Source organism: Cygnus atratus, chromosome 1 (genome assembly GCF_013377495.2).
Source record: "Cygnus atratus isolate AKBS03 ecotype Queensland, Australia chromosome 1, CAtr_DNAZoo_HiC_assembly, whole genome shotgun sequence".
In the NCBI taxonomy this organism is placed as follows: domain Eukaryota; kingdom Metazoa; phylum Chordata; class Aves; order Anseriformes; family Anatidae; genus Cygnus; species Cygnus atratus.
The window spans coordinates 189,739,717-189,759,485 of record NC_066362.1 but is presented as its reverse complement, the minus strand read 5'-3'; the positions used below and the strand labels follow the sequence as shown (position 1 = coordinate 189,759,485).

Sequence of the window (19,769 nt, the reverse complement as noted above, 5' to 3'; positions counted from 1 at the left end):
AATCAATCACATGACTAATATCATAAAAATCCTGCTCTGGCCTAAGGGAAAGCACAGAACCATGAGCACAAAGTTACACACAACTGAAAACACGAGGCCAGAATGCAAGATAGATTTTGGCAGGAACCTGACGTGCACTCCTGGCACCCGCAAGACCTAGGGGTCTGCCAGAGCACCATCATTTCTAAGTACTGTAATGAAACCCAAGGTATTTTATAAGCAGATTGCACTTTTTAGATACAAAACAATACCTGTCTGTGTTAAGGACATATGCTGCAAGAAATTAAAATACATTTAAGAGTGATAAAAATTCATTGAGTCTGATTTTCACGCTACATCTGTTAAGACTTAATTGTCAGTTAAGCACGATGTTTCTGAACTGATTAAGTTCCACTGAATTTATTAAAGAAATAATACTGAAGTAATCTGTCAAAAAAGTATTCGGAACCCATGGCAGAAAAAATCCCAGAGATATTTTCGGTGGTATGTCAACAATTACGTTATAAATGCAGTCCAAATAATACGTGGTGTTCTACAAAAATAAAAAGTCCTTACAAATAGGAAAAGTATTCAGAGCCCAGGAACAATTGTAGGAGTTCTTGAATTTTGCTCACATGTATTACAAAAGAGAAGTGTGACTTCTCTGTTAAGTATTTTAAATATCACAGTAGCATGTCACGAAACTGGAATAGTTAACTAAAGCAGAAACTGTTGCAAGACTTCTGAAATTCTAAGGCAGACGATGTTTATACAACAAGCAGGCTCCTGTTATTAATAACCAGATCTTTCCATTACTTGTACTACAAGTATTCTGTATGCACACAATATATTTTCATTCTTTTCAAGGAATCTGTTTTCCATTCAGGTGCCATTAAAGAACCAATAACTTTCTCACTTTAAATAACTAAATCCTTCAAGATGTGTGTTGAGACCACTTGCCTCTCGCTTACAACTCAGCTGAAGTCTGACCAGTTTTAGTATCGATACTATTTTTGTGCCCAGTTTTAAAAAACTGTTTTCATTCATTGAGAACTTGCAATATATCTCCTCATTAACTATTGCTCTTCAGAAAGCAGAATAGCTAGCAAAATATCTTCAAATCATGATGTCTTGCCAAAATTTTTTAACTAATCAGCATGCATTGCAGTCAATAGAGATAAGAATTCTGATTCTGCGTCATTCTCCAGCTAGTCAGCATCGCCACAAAAGGAAAAATAAGAAAAAACAAAGCCAGGAGCTTATTATAACCTTGCTGTTGTCTCAAGCAGACATAGACACAAAAAGACAAATGTAATTAATATAATCCTAGTATAGTTTTAAGGATCAAAAATATATTTCCTTGCCTGACCTTCCAAGAAATGTATCCCAGGTACCTCCCGTGCTGTCTTGTGACATGGATGCAGGCATGGAAATGGAACAGGGATTCCCAAAAGGCACCCACCCACTGTGCAATGAGATGGCAAAACCTACTCCTTTGTAAGTGATTTTGCTGCAGTTCCCCTTCCTCTGACCACCACCGTTCAGTCCTTCCTCCCTCTCCCCCCTTGGACTGCGCACACTCCCTGGCTGCTGCCTGGCACCTCTGCTCTAATCCCAGCACCTCTTGTCTCTTTCTGGGACTCTCAGCTTAAGAAATTTTCTTGAAGAACAAGAGGAAAAAATAAGTCAGTGCAATTGCTAGTGATCAATACACCAAAAAGCAGCTTGGCCAACAGGCCAGATTTGACTGCTGCCAGGGGAAGATCCCATTTCCCCATAAGAATCCCAATTCAGATTCTGCTACTTCATACCCTGTGATGCAACCACTGTGAAAGTACACAAGCCTTTATTCTGATTTTACAACAAAGTTTATGTCCAAACATAAATACATATTACCAAGATTTTATGATTTTCTGCAGTATTTCTACTGTTTCTAGATAAAGAACAATTTAAAATTAATTTTTAGATAAACCAATCTAGTAGACACAATCAGTGTTGCAACAGACAGTCTATGTAACTCAGTTATCAGTGTTAACAAACTGCTGCAGATGAGAAAAGAAAATAAGATACTGACTAGCTTATCTATTTAGCAACAATTGACTGAGGTGAAACATCCTATCCAAATCAATCTGATATTTTATACATCAATTTCAATGCTGTATTTGGACAGTTAAGAGAAAATGAAACACCAGATGTACTTAACACGTTTCTTTAAAGAGTTTCTTAGGGTTGTGGTAGGATTTCCTAATGATGTTTGGATGATGAAGGACAGCTGAACCAGGTACATAACAAATTCACGATATGGGCTGGTTACAAATGCAGAATTTTTCAGCAACCTGGTTATCTGCTTATGTATGCAGCACCCTCGACAGTAACATCATTTTCCTTCATTCGTAAGCCCACTCTAAGAAATGAGTAAATGACAACTAAGAAGGTTTGGCCAGAAGTGGCTGATTCTCTAAAACTCAGAAGAGATTCATGCCATGACTTCAAACCATCATGTCGCTTTGTTTTACCTTCCATCTAGCAGTGGGTAAGGGACCGTCTGTCCTGCATATATCCCAGTTTGCATGTCACGGTTGGAGAAGCTGAGCAACAACAAAATACCAGTACTGAAAACTGCTAAATGCAAAGAGAGAGAGAAAAAAATCCCTTTGTTATAACGTTAGAAATTCAGGAGGATTGAATTCAGTTCCCAACTGTGCCGATGGCTCCCTGTATAACATTTCAATCTACGCTTCCCATATGGAGCTTCACAGCTTACACAAGCTTCAACTTCAGTCTTCAACTCTGAATCTTAGGTTTTAGATCTGAAACTCATGCATAACTCATATCAGTTTGATTAGTTATCATATATAACATTCAGGTCAAAATTAAGACACTGGAGAACAGGCATCTGAACTCCCCCTGTAGGCAGAAATTCAAGATATGGGCAGAAAAACTGATTTAGCCCATCCTAAAGTGCCCGGTCACTCTTGGATCTCCAAACCCCACCAACTGCACCAGCACTGACCACCAAGCACAATGGAGAACTTGGTTTTCTAGTTGTTGCAGTCTTGCATTGCATCCTCTCCTCAGATTCGTTCACATTCCTGACCACACTGATGCTGTAGCAATGTGAAGCCACACATCATATCCAACCTGCCAACACATTACAACCTTGTGCCAACCATGTTTTCAAGGAAAATTTAAGTCAAACAGCTTCTCCCTGCAAACTTAAACCCCATTTATATTCTTTGCCATGTATTGTGTTAGGACTCAACCATGCCAATATCGCCTCTGGCATTTTCATGTTACCAAGCACAGAAAAATCTGTTTTAACTTCTGAAAAGTGCTGCAGATAAAGGAGTGGTTCAGGAAGTGAAGATGCTATGGTACATTAAATATGGACTGAATATGCACAGAAGGGTTTCCAGGATCAAAATCTTTATCTATTAGGTGTAAATTGCTGTCAGACAAGCTAACCTGAATGTTTGTCTTCTACTTGGAAAAGGACGGTACTTCTGGAATAGTATAATCTTCTTCAGAAAAATGAACATAAACACGGTCTGGATTTAATGCATTGAAAAATCTTCATCTTCTGAAACATTCTTGTATCTTTAGCCTTTTTCAAAATTTAATACAGATTTTCTTATATGTTCTACAACAACAGCACATCAGAGATGGTATTTCTCTGGAGAAGTTCTAACACAACATTGGCTGCACAATTTGGAATACAAACCTAAGTACACTTTACTGTATAAAACACAAGGTTACATAAAACTGGAAGGGTCTTTTAAAAATACTGCTGCATTTTAATGAAAATCCAGTGCCAGTCAGATGAGCCTTATCCTTCGTATACCTGTCATCTTAAAAATGCAAGCATTTTTGATGCAAGTTCATATTATTGTTACTACGTACTACTAGATATTGAAAAGTTTTTACATCATGGTAAGGAGAGTGACAAAAAACCACTTTCTCACTAATTTATCATTGCATCAGATAGTGCAGTTTCCATTAACATCCTACAGATTACCCAGACGGACTTGCTGGTTTTGCAATGTTTGCTGAGCATCCCTGTAGTAACGTGGTTTAACACGAGATTGCACGGCATAGAGACAGGAATCCAACCATCCCGAAGGTGCATTTAGTACACACTGAGTTAACTGGTACAAAACACTGCTGTAGGTGTTTTATACTGGCACAAACGCTGTGTCAGAATACCAGATTTCATTTACTGTTTGTCACTGTTTACAGAAAGGCGGATGCTTTACCTTCCTCAAAACAACTAACAGTAATAGAGTTAAGCAAATATTTACAAAGGTAATCTGGCATGAAACACTGTGTGGAAAAGCAAGCAAATTTTTTTTTGATCGTGCCATTCTTCCTTTATAAAGCTCTTTGCTTTGTCAATATGCAAAACAAAATAAGTCTGTCACAAAACTCTGCATTTGTTATCAGCTTATTCTCCTTAAATGGCAGGACTGTAAATATTTTTCTTCATTATCACCCTGATAGTAAATAAATTTGCAGGTGTGATTTAATCAATAGGAATGCCAAGATTTCACAATAGTTTGGCCCGTATTACAGAAAATGATTAACAGAGAAACCTATGCACCAGGAAACAAATGAACAGAACTAGGGAACTAAGGTCCATCAAGCAGGGTTCAAGATCAGTTGGGCTGGATTTTATGATTGTTGATGTATTTGCACTACAGTTCATCTGTTTCCTTATCTTCAAAATTGTTCTATAATAAGTCATAATTTATTGCATGTTTTGCAACTTTGTCAAAGGGCACACCTAAGATTTTGTTTCAGTAAAAAATTCCACCCAACTATGTACAGGAATTCACTAGACAATCTGGACATAGCTAAAATATTTTGGTATTTTCCAGCTTCAGCACTTTTGATCCAGCACCAACAATGCAACTACCCATCTGGTTTACACACCACCATGTGTACTTTGGTTTATATTGAATTATACTTAAAAAACAACAGGAGATTACAAAGTAACCTCCAATGAAAATCAACAGGGAGCAAAAAAAAACACCCAAGGCTGTTGGACAAGGACCACTATTCCCTACTCATGACTGCTTCTCATTCTGTCTTTTTGCTGGCTCTTTTTTCTCTCTCTCTCTCTTTTTTTTTTTTTTTTTTTTCCTTTGGGAGTGTTTATGCCTGAATAGGAATAAAACAACAGAATGCCGTGATTAGCCTCAGCACCTTGGTGCACACAGCTTATTTGCTCAGTGTTCTCACCTTTTAAAGGTGTTTTGAAGTTAAACTCACTGAAGTAAACCAGATTTATGTGATTCAGCATGAGGCACCTTGAGGCTCAGGGGCAGAAACGAGAAGCTGCTGCTTGCCCAGGAATGCATGGAGAGCTCATCTCAGGTGCTTCAGTGTGGGCAAAGCAATGGACTGCTCCCACCTCTAGCATCCCCAGGAGCACTTACACAGCTCTAGAACAAACTGGAGACAACTGACTGACGTCAGAAAGCCAGCAGGAAGAGATGACTCCCTCCACCCCACATTAGTCCCTTAGCTGGGCTCAGCATGTGGCCGTGCGATTTTTTGTGCTGGCAGAGGGGAGGCAGCACAAGGTGAAAGCGACCAGGCAGAGCTGAGGGACTCCCTCCACACTTTTTGGAAGTAGATGATCTTTGAGGTCCTTTCCAACCCAAGCCATTCTGTGATTCACTCTATGATTTTGGGGCAACACTGCTGGTTTGTACTCAATTGAGATGTATGGGAGGAGGCTGCAACACCAACCCAAGCATCAGCCAGCTAACAAGATGGACTGGCGATGGTTACTCTGCCTAACTACTGCCTACTGTCATATCCTGACTAGATATTGCTGGAACTTCATTCTGTTGAGAAAAGCAAGGACTGAACTAAATTCTAACTACTGATGTTGTAAAAAAAATCCCCTATGTAAACATCAATCTTCCACTTTTGAGTCTTTTTTGTCTACATCCAATCTCAAGTTTAATTTCAAAAGCCCTGGCCTCAAGCTGATGTTCTCTTTAGTACTCAATGAAAGGAGCACACTAAATGTTATAGGACAAATACAATTCCTGGCGCAATAAGGGATAGACCATTGAGGTAAGTTGTGAAATTTTTCCCTGTGCATTAGCTGAAAGTTTTCCTTTCATTTTTTGGTTCTCCCCACTATGAAAAGGTGGCAGCACTCAAGTCCAATGTGGGTTTTCTATCTTCAGTAACTTAAATGAAACTGCAGGACAAGTATTAATCTTCCCCTTTTGCTGGTGAGGGACAAGCATCTCCCCACACTCCAAGATCCCCTTCTGTGAGGCTGGCAGCATTTGCAACGTTTGCCCAGCCTTGTCTTATCGTTGATTCGCAGAACAAACCACAAGCCTTATGATCCTCCCCATTCCCTGTCTGAAAGTACAGAGGATAGCGATCACTGCCCTTCTAGCATTGTCCACAGTTCAATTTTGTCTGTGTGCTTACATGAGACACAGACACATTCCCCGACCACTTCTTTAGGCATCTGGATACAAAAGAAAACAAACAACAAAACAGACTAGAGAGAAATAAAAGTGACAACAGACTCCATTAGTTTGCAAAAGGATAAATAAATGAATGCAATGGAATAAAAATATTAGGGGAAAAAAAGCAGACAGGAAAAAAAATAAATAAACATTTCCAGGAGAAGAAACAAGACCACAGCTCTGTAGAAAACTGAGAATTATCCAGAAAGTGCTGTGTGAAGAAGGAAAACAGGCTAGAGTACACAAAGAAAAGAGGAAGATAACTCTGAAGCTCATTTTTTCCCTAAAAAAGTATAAGGAGGAGGCAGCAAACACATAAGAGACTTATGAAAATGCAGTAATTTCTTTCATATGCAGTGCTGCAGCACCTTCTATACAATCTTCATAATCATCACACAAAAAGTAAAAATAGCTCTCAAGCATCTCAGCAATTTACTTTTATGGTCTGCAGCCTTTAAGGGAATCTTTATCAATACTAACCACAAACCCAGAATTTACTGTACATTATTATTCTTATATTCCCCCAAATAAATTGATGCTCATTAATTACTACATTTCAGCAACAGCATTGACATCAGTGCTTCATAGTAAGCACGAGTGCTTCTGGATAACATCTAAGATACTGTTCAGGATGTACAGAAGCCCTGGTGAGATGCTATGTTCCCTCCTGTGGTCAGCAGTCTCAGTTGGACCTTGGTAAGTGACAGAACAGCCAGCAGATTGTTTTGAGTAAGGAACCCAGCATTTTGGAACTTGCTTGCTCTATTGGTCCAACATAGCTAGAATTAAACAACTTCCCAAATCTGCCACAAAGACTGCATTTGAGAGAACATTTCTGGGGGGCTTGGGGGATGGAGGCTGACGCCCTGTTCTGGACTATGGGCTTTGAGAAAGACAGCAAAAACAAAACTTGAGAACAGCCTACAGACAGAACTAGACCTTCTGTATTATTACACACAACAACCAATTCGCAAACTCCAATTATTGTAAGCAAATGTTTATGAGGGTGAATGTTTGAGTGCTTCGAACTTTTTTTTTTTAGATTAGTGATTAATAAAATGCAAGTGTAGAATAGCCAAATCATTACAACTCTACATTCAGCATCATAAGACTTACCATTTGAGTCCAGTATCACATTTTAAAGTTGCATCTCTCTATGCCAGTAAGTGAAGACCTTTCTAGTAGTAGTGTTGCCTTGCCCATTTCCCTTTCTAAAACCATTGTTCAGGGTTAAAAGGGAATTAATTTTATGATACAAACCAGAAGTTTCCAAATATAATTACTGCTTTGGAATGAAGCTCACCATCTTGATCTACTCTTAATATACCTGGACAGAGTCTTGACATAAGTCTGCATGCTTACCTCAGAGGAAACTCTTTGAAACAAAATGAACAAGCCTTCAAAATAATCAGGCCACCATATTTCTCAGCCAACAAATACTATGTCTGTTTACAGCTACAAGAAAACCTAAAATCCCAAACACTATGACTTGAAGAGAAACGCTTACCATTGTGTTTATGCTACCGGCCAAAGAACTCACACTGATGATGGTTAAAAAAATGTTTAGGAGCATTAGGTTCTTGTATTAACATTTTTCTACCAATTGTCTACAATGTTATTGTTGTGAGCCAGACATCAACTTGAAATGCTAAATATGTGTTAGTGCAAAGATTTTTTTTGTTCACATATTTTTCTTGTCATTATTTTTTCTTTTCTGTTTGAAGCTGTTTCCTACTTATATTAGCAAATTATCTGAAATTAATTTGGCAGAATTACAAATAAATCCTATCCGCATACCACTTCATTAAAAATCTGCATGTATACTATTATAGTTGGAGTAACCAATTAATATGTATGAACCGCTAAGACTGAAAAACACTTCTTTCTCTAACCTTGCTTTCACAGACAACCGTCTGAAAGCCACACCTTCAACACTGAAAATTTCAGTACTCACTGTCTTTCACTGTTTCGGGCTGGAAAACTCAAAAGAAAATCCCTTCTAGGTTTTTAACTTACTGACATAAATCTTGAAGGGAAAAAAACTCTTTCCATTTGCCATATATTTAAAAAACCAAAAGTTATTTTGAGAATCTCCATGACCTTCAAGCTCATATAGTCCTTCTAAGGATTTATATTCAGCTTAGTATAATATTAGAAATTGTGTGTCAGCAGGGTAGCCATGCACCCTTATCAGCTATAGATTTTTGGCAGACATAAGGTAAGTCTTTTTTTATTTTTATTACAGGTTGTTGTGTCCTATTTTTGGACCACCAGCAGCTCTGTAAAGTCCGCTCTGCCCCAGGTTTCCCTTAAAATCAGAGGCTTGAACCACAGTATGTTCAAGTCTCCTTCTTCCTCCATGTCTTTCCACAGTGCTTTGAATTCCCTTCTTTATTTCCTTCTTGATACCCTCAAGTGACTCTGACACTCCCTGCTCCCTAGGCAGTGAGCATTGGAGCATCACAGGCTGTGAACAGCTTTTACTATACAACATGCAACAGGTCAGTTAGGATGTGCAGACCATCCAGCAAACAATTACTGAAGCTTGGATTTCCCCTTTCCCTCAGCAGACGTACTAACAGGGAATTTGTTTTCTGAGTGACACTGAAACTTGGGGAACTTAACCTTTCTGAACAACTCTGAAGCAAAAGATTCTTGGGAAAGCTATAAAAGCCCTTTTTTTTTTTTTTTGAAAAAACAGACATATCATTAAAAAAACCAACATGGACATTATAGATTAATAAAGCCTAATGAATGGGGCAGATTAATGAGGTTGGAAAACCATAAGGACAACAATGTATGCTGGTCCTAGCTCCTCCTCAAAGTACACACTTTTAAAAGTACTTTTTTTTTTAACAACAACAACAACATGCAAACAATTTTCATTTTTTCTTAGCTGGGTTTATAAACTAGAAAAGAATTGAAATCAAAAACCTAGAGCTGAGCTCTATACTTCACTACACTCATTCATGTCACTCCCATCACTGCCTCACCTAAAAAAAAAGGTCACAGAGTACTTGAGTACTTTCTGGTAAACTGGACAGACAGATAACGGGGACAGGAATGACACAAGCATTATCATATTACAGTCCTACCATTTTCTGCGGCACGTAAGTAATTGAGGAACTACATACTGATCAGACATGCAAATTATGCAGAGATGTAATGCCATCATCAAGTCACCAGATTTCTAAATCATCAGCCTCACTTCACTAGCGTACACGTGGTGCCTGTGAGAATCCATATGCACATTTATAAATTCGCTTCTGATGGCTGATGTCACTTAAAGAATCCTGTCCCAGTGATTTGTATATTACATCTTTAAGGGTACTTGCAAGTTCCTTTTCTCTCACAAATACAATGATGAGAAAACAACTTACGTTCAACTTGATCAAACATTACTGAGAACAAGAAATCTCTTGGTGTCATGTAATATTCTCCTTCATACTCCAGTGATGCAAAATGCATAAAGCGATGCTTCCGAAGAGACAGTCTTTCAGCCATTTCCTCATTTGCAACATCTTCCTTCTGAAACAGAAAAAAATCCATGCAGAAAGACGGCTGCATTTGTAGACCAACTCTGTAATTAAAAAGAATCCTATACCTCATCTTGATTAACCTCAGTATTTAGTGGGTAGCCACAACAAGAGACTACCAGAAATTAAAGCTTTTATAGCACAGTCCTAATGAACAACATGCTTATGTGACATTCACAGTATTTTTTGGCCTCACTGAGAGCATGCTTTAAGAACACAGATGAGCCAAATTAATGGCTTGCTGTCACCAAAGGCTGCCCTTGCTTCCCACTCCCCTTGCTCCTGGCCATATGGTCCTGCACCTCCCTGTTTGCCAGCTTTGCTACTTGTTGGACTCTTGCTGAGCCAAATTCAGCTTGCTAACTCAACAAAAACCAAAACCAACCAAATGGTGAATGGTGTTTTGCCAGGTTAATGTCTGGCTCACCAAAGGATTCACTCCTGAAGTTAACTATCAATTTATGGAACAAGCCCTAAGATGGGGGAACAAATAATGTTCTGGTTTATGCATGTATGTATCTTCTAGAGAAGTCAGAAAAATGGGAAAAGTGATTAAAGCATCAACAGTAAAGTCAGAGATATTATCACCAAACCCACAGATTCAATAAGTCAAGAAAACAAAAAACTTTCAACTCCCTTCCAAAAAAAAAACCGTAACTATTGAGAGACTCATGAGAGAAATCATAAAAGCTGGCAGTACTTCCGAAGAGTAGTAACAGCACTTACAGGCAGAAGGAGAGGACACAGTTTCACTATGTTTTTCATAGTGAAACAGAGACATCTACATTTTAGGATTTCAGAGACAGCGAGAATAGGAAAAAAAAGACACTGTAAAATTCAGAACATGCTATGCATATTTGAACATTAACCGTGGGACGATTTTACCACCAGAAGCAGCACTCAGTTTTAGGACTGCTAAAAGCTGTGAGAAAGTGATGGAGCAGCCAGAAGCTTTCAAACAAGGCTGAGTATCAAGATCTCAACTTGGACATACTTGAAACAATCATGAAATAGCAGCACTGACCTGCAGCTAGGTCAATGCCTGCGGCACTAAGCACTTGACGCAGATCAGTGGGTGCAGCTGAGGTAGGACACAGCCTACCAAAAGGCAGCACTGAACCTTCCAGGAAACAATCACTGTTTGCTTTCACAGTTTTCAGTTTCTGGATTGTTCCTACTGACTGCTTAGCAGTCAAGCATCTCAGAATACTGCCGGTGTGTGCTGTGTTTTATAAAAGAGGATTACTCCTGCAGAGGAGGGCTACTCCTCAACCTCTTGCAGCTTGCAGGGGCCTTCAGACAGGGCAGGACAAGCGGCTCCTGGCTCCACTCAAACCAGCCACAGGCACATCAGGATCTCTGATGTTACACATGGGGTCTGCTCTGCTGAGGGTGTTCATGGGGCAAACTGGGGTCACAAACGACATGGATGGGGAAGGGAGGCCAGTGGGAACACACAGATTGGTTTTGCTGAAGTTGGCATTTCACTGATGATAGCTACATGCAAGGTAGCAGGTATCTAATTGGATGGGAAGTTGTTAGAATTGGGAATGTGCACAGATCTTTAAATACTGCAGCTGGTGATGGGGTGCCTGTGTATTTTACACACATCCAGGGCCAGCGAGAAGGGAATGGGACTCTCATTTAAAAGCTGCGATCAGGCTTCTGACACTGTCAGTTTTAACGTGTAATTCCTCCAGGATGGGGACTGCCAACTCGCTCTCCTCTGCTGAGCCTGAACAGTTGCAGAATCAAGCAGTAGCAGCTATACTTCCTCCAGCCAGCTGACAACGTGCCAGGGATTTGGTATGAAGTGGCAAAGACAGCAGGGGATCTAGCTGATATGACGAACATGCAAGCTGTTTTGAGATGGTAGCTTCTAGCTCTTGGACTGGGCTCTGAAGGTAAAATGAAAACCATTAGGGTTAGTGTCAGGCTGATGGGGTAGATGAAAGATGTGGAGGACTGCTGCTGATACACATGCCACTGCAAATAATAGGACTGAGGGTGGTCTGAGAGGAATGGCCAAATCCTTGGACGTGAAGCACTCCAGGAGCAGGGGGGCAGACCTCAAGCTGCAGCCAGTAGCCAGTCCATTGAAGAAAGTGTGACAAAATGGTTCAGTGGACAATGAGAAGAGAAGGGAGCATTTCAACTCCATGTCATCAGCTTTTCTTTTTTTCTGCACACCATGGTCCCTAACTGGGTCATATGATTTGGGGATCTCAAGACAATGGGTATTAATGGCAAATCTATAGCCAGATCCTGGAAACAATTATTATCACATTCATACTTAATTATAGTTCTAAATATAATGCTGCAACCTGTCATCTAATCCCACCTCTTTCACCTTGTATTAGCACTATGCAGTTATTTAAAGTATTTCACAGAACAATATGAGCACCAATTATAGACAATTTTAGTTTCCCAATATAGTGTGCTTGCTTCCCTTTAAACTGGATTTTCAGTGAAGGTGTGGGGAGGGATCAACAAGAAAAAAGAAATTTTTCACAAAATCCTCATAATTTAGAATTAAAACAGACAAAATTCAATATGGAAGTTGAATGAGGGGTACTTCTAAGTATCTAAAGCAAAGGTTTTGTTTCACATATGAGCATTTTGTATTGATATCACTGCTTTACACTTTTTCTTACACAGTATGGAGCCTTTATCATGGTCTACAACACGAGATGCATTGTTGCTGTTCTGCGATTCAGGTCTGTACATTTTGGAAAATACAGTTTAAAAATAAAACTAATGTACTTTGTGCTTTTGCTTTCTTCTTTTTACATCTTTGGGGGACGAGCGATTCTGTAATTGCTTTGTTAACAAGATTCAACAAATATTGCAGATATCAAATGAATAGTTCATAGTTGTAGGGTATTCACATGCAGCATTCTTATAAAAATCATCATCTCATAATAACATGAGCAATTTTTGCCTTACAGGAAATTTAAGACTGGAAAATTGCTTCACAGTTGTCCTTTAGCTAAAATTATGGAATGAAGACCAATCTTTCTGCTCAAACACAAAATAAAGAAGTAATAAAGAAGTTTAGACAAGAAGTAAATGGTTAATCCTACAATACCTTAATAACAACTGGATTTCCAAGCTTCTGAAGCCTTGCAGTATTTGTCCAAATTCTGTCTAAAGCTAAACCTTGTCACTGATACCAAGGCACTGAATTTCAGCAACTCACATTTTACATTTTTATCTGAAATAGATAGATACAAGTTCACATATTAACTCTGAACAGTGCCTTGTATCTGGAAGAAAACGCATTCCCACCAGAATGATAATAATGTGTGACTACCTGGCTTCATCAAGCCCCTTTCCTTTCATCAAGTTTCAAGGATGAAATGCATCAGCTGTACCAACTCCTACTATTTATTCAAAGTTTTGCAAAATTTTCAAAGCCCTGTCACTGTACAAGAATCTCAGCATCTGTTAAAGGCATTCTAAACCTTTCAGATACAATCAAGAGCTGAGCTAGAGTTAGACTAGAGCTCAACTGCTCACACATACCTGCTCCCTGCTTCTGAATAGCATGTGCTCCTCAGACTGCAAATTCATGGCATACCAACAGAAGACACAGTTCATACCAGTTACAAAGCTGACCTGCCATCGTTATAATGACACATATCTTTATTTCTGCTCCCCTCCCTCCCTGTTAGTTTGGTTACTGTCACAGCATGAGAATGGAAAAAGGGGGGGAGGGGAAAGGCTGCACAACCATCAGGAGTGCAGAAGTTTGAAATGAAAGCAAAATGTTTACTATTATTTCATATCCCACGATTATGCTCTTTAAGAAGGACGGCAAGGTAGACCTCAGTGGAAGTCTGGGAGAGAAACATGTAAACACAAAATAGAAAGCATATAAAAAAGTATTTCAAAATGTTGAAGAGGTTTTACTTTCCCCCCCAAACAGTTGTAAGAATAAAGGCTGAAATTTTCCCAAATGCCTCTGCATTCTGCACAAATCCGAAGAAAAAAAACAATAGTAGGATTCGTCTTACCTAACTTCATACAGCTACACTAGTAGCATCTTCATTACAGAATCACAGAATGGTTAAGGTAGGAAGGTATCTCTGGGGACCATCTGGTGCCACCCCTGCCGAAGCAGGGACACCCAGAGCAGGCTGCCCAGGACCACGTCCAGGTGGCTTTTGGAGATCCCCAGGGAGGAGACCCCACAGCCTCTCTGGGCAGCCTGTGCCAGGGCTCCGTCACCCGCCCAGCACAGAAGTGCTGCCTGGTGCTCCGAGGGAGCCTCCTGGGTGCCCGGCTGTGCCCATGGCCTCCTGTCCTGGCACTGGGCACCACTGAGCAGAGCCTGGCTCCGTCCTCTCTGCACCCTCCCTTCAGGGGTTTACAGACATAAACTTGGTTAATGCAGGATCCCTTTATAGTGAGTGGAGAGAACAGCAGTTCTGGAGTGCAATTACAGTGACTTGTTTTCGCTGTGTGCATACAAAGTGCAGAAGACACAAAGAGCGACAGAGAGCCTCAAAAAAGTTGACCTTCCTTCACTCCAAACACGCTTGCACAATTTTATTGCATGAGAATGAAAATATGGGCAAACATAATCGGAGGGTGGAAGCTTGGAGAAAAAGAGTGGTCGGGGTGTAAGAGGTTTCAGCCAGAATGGAAAGTGTGTAAGGAACACACAGAAGTTCATGTCCAGGGTGAGGGCAGCTGCATCCGTGCCCAAATACACAAATGTCACTTCTGGATGACATAGAACTTTGTAACTACTATCTTTCCCACAATGCTTTCCAAAACCAATAATAATACGTTTGAATTGCTTTAATACCAAGTAAGGACTCAAACCTGCTACATTTGGCATCAGAAAAGCGAAATTCACAAGCATGTTGTAGTGACATCAAAACGTGATGACTTCTCCAGTGGAAGCCATATAGCCACAGTTTGACAAATAAATTCAATATAATTATTTCTGCAATTAAAGGACATTTATCCTTTAAAGTGCTTCCTACCTAGTACTGATTAAGCTGACTTACACTAATGAAACGATATAGGCTTATAAATTCACTGCCATAGATGCTATGGTGCATCTACCATTTGGTGCATCTATTTGTTGCAATGCTGCAACAAATTTATAGTCAAACTCCCCCTAGTTTTAAAAAGGAAAAGTAAATGTTACTTTCTTGCAATCTACTTAAGTCTGCTTTTTTGTTTTCTTTTATTTTTATAATGAGAAGCAAATTGATTTAAGTAAAACACGAGGAAGGATACAAAACAAACGTCCTTGCATTCTGCTGTTATCATTTCTGCTAGATTAAAAAACAAACATCATTGTTACATTCACTTCAAAGTTATTTTAACATCAAAATACCCTTTTTTAAAATGTAATCAGACATTTTGCACAACAAAATTTAATTCTTTAAAGAATGGAGATATATAAATACTGCCACATTAAAATCAGTGATATCAATGAAATCAACTGCATGTAAATGCCAACACACATCGATAAATCCATTTATCATTTAATCCATAATCATTTAATCCATAATCATTTCTGCTACAATTCCACTCTTATTGAAGTACTGGAACAGCCTGACTTTATTTTTTTCTCAATTGCTAATGCTTACTTAGTGCTTGTGCAGGTACAAAGGGTTTCTCCCAGTGGATCTCTGCCTAATGAAAGGACTTTCTCAGTCTCATCCAGAAGCATTCAGCTGATCAAGGGACAGAGCAACCACTCCAGTACTGTCAACTCAATTACCTGTGCTTGGCTGTACGCATTGCAAATTGCTGACACCACAGATGGAGAATCAACTTGAGTCTTGAGACAGTACAGATGGCTTTGCATGACGTGGGACCTTCAGCGAGAGCCCTGTCGGATGAGGGGTGGCTGCACAGAGGGGCAGCTGGGCTCTCTGGTCTCTGCTCCTGTGCCCAGGAGAACTGGGAGCGGCGTGCAGAGAAGCATCAGTCATTTACCTGCGGATCAGCTCCGTGCTGGTGGGCTGGTTTGCGCTGGCTACAATGGCTTTGACTCGATGCCATGCGTATCCGCTCTCCCTGCTCTGAGCTAGCTTATTTCAGCCCTTACAGCAACAGGGGAAAATGGAGCTGCACTGCCAGCTGCTGCCCTCGGACTGCCTCATTTTGCCTCCATTTCACCACACAAAAGCAACTCTCATAACCTAAAAGAAGCATATGAGCCTTACAAACAGTTTACTACGACTGTTCTCCAAACCAAAATAATCATTTCAGGAGGTGTTCTGTCTCTGCTTTAACTGTGTCGCTTCCTTCCACCAAATTGTGTTTGCTGTTTCTGGACTGCCCTTACCAGCACTCAAGTTATTCCTGAAACTATGATTTTGGACAGTCCTGATCCTATGCAGAAGGTCGCCTGTGTCAGAAATCAGGGGACGCGGGCATCCTGAAGCAGGTATGGGCCATGTCATGTAGCTACATTCAAAATATAAAAAACTTTGAGACAGCAGCTTACATGCTTGTGTAAAAGCAGTAAATCCCCCCTCCTTCCCTGTTTTTCTCTTCATCAATATGTATCTCTTCTGCCTTTGGCAAGCAAAGATGACTGACTCACAGAAGACAGCAAAGGATGAAAATAGGTGGGAAGGAGCTAGGAGCTATGAGTTTTTAAAAAAGATTAGAAGCATAACCCTCATTTCATCTGAGAGGGGATAATGATGAGTAGCTGTTCTAATCAATATTCCAAATACCTCACCAAAGACTGAATTAGAATTATGTTTTGAAGAAAAGGCTGATTCAATCACTTAAAATTAAGATTGATCTTCTTTTGAAGCACCCACTTAAAACATGCAGAGGGGAGCTCTCTCTCTCTCAACACTTCAGTATCCTTCCCACTTCAATTAAGTCCTGAATAATTTCCAAGTACTTTCTCCTGAGTCATCCAAGGAGTCCTTCAGACAAAAATGATTTGACATTCCTGACATTTCTAAAAGCACTGACAAAGCATTCATTTTGCTCATAAAAATGCATGTACGGGGCAAAAGGCAGTGTTCTCTTTAATTCAATTCCACAAACTGAGTTTCAAGCAAGGAGAGGTATACAGCAGGAAGCAATTATGCATTTAAGGCTGGACTTCAGGTATTAAAACATCTGTAATCAAACGCCTTAGCAGTTTCCCACACTAGCAAGTAAGATACCAACATTCACATTTACTCAGAGGCAATGGGTGAGAAGAATCTATTACTAATTTTTTGCAAGAGTCTCTTGTAAGCGTAATTGAAAAAGACTTTGTGATTGACTTCAGCTTATTTTTGTCCTTGCCAGTGCCACATAAGGTGAAACTAAAGCACGGAGAACTATGCTGCATTAACGTTAAGGCTGGGGCTGAAATTCCATCCTTAACTCGGTCTATTGTGTGCAGCCAGGGCCAGCGGTGGGGGTTCCCACGTGCCGCATGTCCCGCAGCTCCGCAGCACAGCCGAACGCATTAGGAATGAAGTTTTGGCTTTAGCTGGGAATTCAGTTGCCTTTGTGGCTTTATGTCGAACCTCCAGCATTAATTTGAGAATGTAAACGGTAAAGCTACGGCAGCCGATGGTATATTGGAATGTAATGACACAAAAAGGACTCTACAAGGATGCAAGTGTTCTCCTCTGCGGTAGACACAGCAATGGATCAGCAGTGGTCGGCCGCTGGCGTCTGGGGGCATTACTGAAGACCTCGTTTCCTTCTTGGCTTCCTGCGCTGAGAAACGCCTAAGGGCAACAACATCATTTCTTAAAATTAATTTTCAGATTTATGTAAGGATTCAGGAATCTGTTTATCGGTCTCTCAATTTAAGAGGCTAATATGGAATTCATTGTGTTCACTTTTTGGCTTTGATTTTTCTTGGAATGAAAAATAGCAAGCTTCAATCAAGTAAAGACCATATATTTACTGCATCTTTAAACTTTTTTTTTTCAATACATTAAATAAAAATGAAGGATTACATAAATAACACCTTGATAACTCTTACCTAGGTGACTTCTGTTACATTGCTAAGCAAATTCTCATCCATCCAAAACGTATGCACTTTTGTACAAACTCAAATATTTGCAGCTCATTATGAGTTAGAAGTGACTTAAAATAAGCTTATATGCATATCACTCCCCTATATGCATATCACTTATATGCATAGCTTATATGCATATCACTCCCCTATATGCATATCACTCCTCTAAATTTAAAGTGATTTTCTGCTTTCATTTTATATTATTCCTTTTGCACAAATTTGTTGTCTTGGTGTGTCTACACCTTTTATATGTTTTCCATCTTAATCTATTTTCTGTATACACAATACTCTACATTTTGATTTTCTTCTCTCTACAATTGATTTTCTCTACAATTGATTTTCTGCACATAATTTTTCTTTTTCTTTTTTTACTCTACTCCTTTCTATATAATTTTCTTATTTTGCCTTGTTGTATCCTTTCACTGCTTTTCTTTCCTCCATCATCTGTACACCTTCTTCCACATTCCCTTTCCCTTGGAGGAAAAAATAAGTTATAAAACATTTTTTCTTCTCTGAAAAGAGAATCAATGCTTGTTTTTTTCTGCTTGAATCTGGAAGAGTTAATTTGCACCACTCATTTTATCTGCTGTAAGGATAACCAAACCAGTGTGTGGGATGTAATTAAAATCCAGTTGGTACCAGCAGGCTCTCTGGCAGCCTTAAGTTTGGATCCATTAATTCACACTAGATCTACAAATGGATTTAGCGACTCTGTATCAAATTTCTCTAAGTCGGATGAAAACTTTGCAGTGAACTTGTGTCATAATTGTATATCAATTTCAACTCAATCCAATTTGAAATGATCAAAATAACAGAAAATGTAACTTACCCTCAAACCCTGCTGCACGTTAACATCCCTAGCATGCATGAAGAATGCACAGAGGGTAAAGCTTGGAGCTCAAGGTTGAAAAGTTTCATACGATGCACTGATTTATAGATGAATAAGAATTTTGACAAGAAATCCATGCAAATATGTCACTCACAGAAAGCTCAGGATTCTAGTATTGAAGAAAGCTTGCATTGCCAAAAGAGCTTGTGCTTTCAAATAAAGAACATGAGCCCTATATAATGCAGAATCTCAATCAAATTCACCAATTTCCAAAACCAACATCATGTTAAAGGCATAAGAAAAGCAAAATGTTCTAATGAAGTGATTTAATCTGTATCACTGTTTTCAACACTACATTTCTTTGACCTGGCAGATCAAGTCTGGATAGAATACACCAAGGAAGAAGAGAAAAGAATGGCTGTTTGGGAGACTGATGTCTGCTTGAAAAAAAGTTCTAGGTACCTGAATGACTGTTTAGCAACGTGAAACTAGATAAACAACTACGTTACTAAAAGCTCGAAGTCTTGAAATCCCATGACTGACAAAAATACTTTCTCGGGAATCACTTCTGAGACAGAGAACAGGCTGTTAAAATAACTGGTTAGTGCAACCAGAGTGAGAACGGAGTACCCTGGTGTCTGAGCACTCCTCGCACTGTTGAATATAAATAGTCCAAAATTAGCTGCACCCCTTTCTAGGCAATAACAGGTGCCAGGCCCCTCCTTTCTTTCAAAGAGCTGCTCAGACAATTCTGCTGTGCTAGTTCTAGCTAGTTACGTTTGAAGCAGCAGCTGAACAGTTTATTTGCATCTAAAATCCTGAAATTTTTGTTTTGAGTCTTTCTCTCCCACTCTTTTATTTCATGGAGATCAGACCAAGCTGGTGTACACACAGCTGGTCTTCCTCTGTTACGAGAA

General features: G+C 39.5%; 1 protein-coding gene across 2 annotated transcripts in view; it reads right to left on the bottom strand.

The window, feature by feature from the left end:
- MICU2 (mitochondrial calcium uptake 2) overlaps positions 1-19,769 on the bottom strand; it is a 155,312-nt gene that overhangs the window by 56,535 nt on the left and 79,008 nt on the right. For both annotated transcript variants that reach the window (XM_035542478.2, XM_050713559.1), the window contains exon 2: positions 9,857-10,004. In XM_035542478.2, coding sequence (XP_035398371.1) covers positions 9,857-10,004 — 148 coding nt within the window. The remainder of the gene's footprint in view (positions 1-9,856; positions 10,005-19,769) is intronic.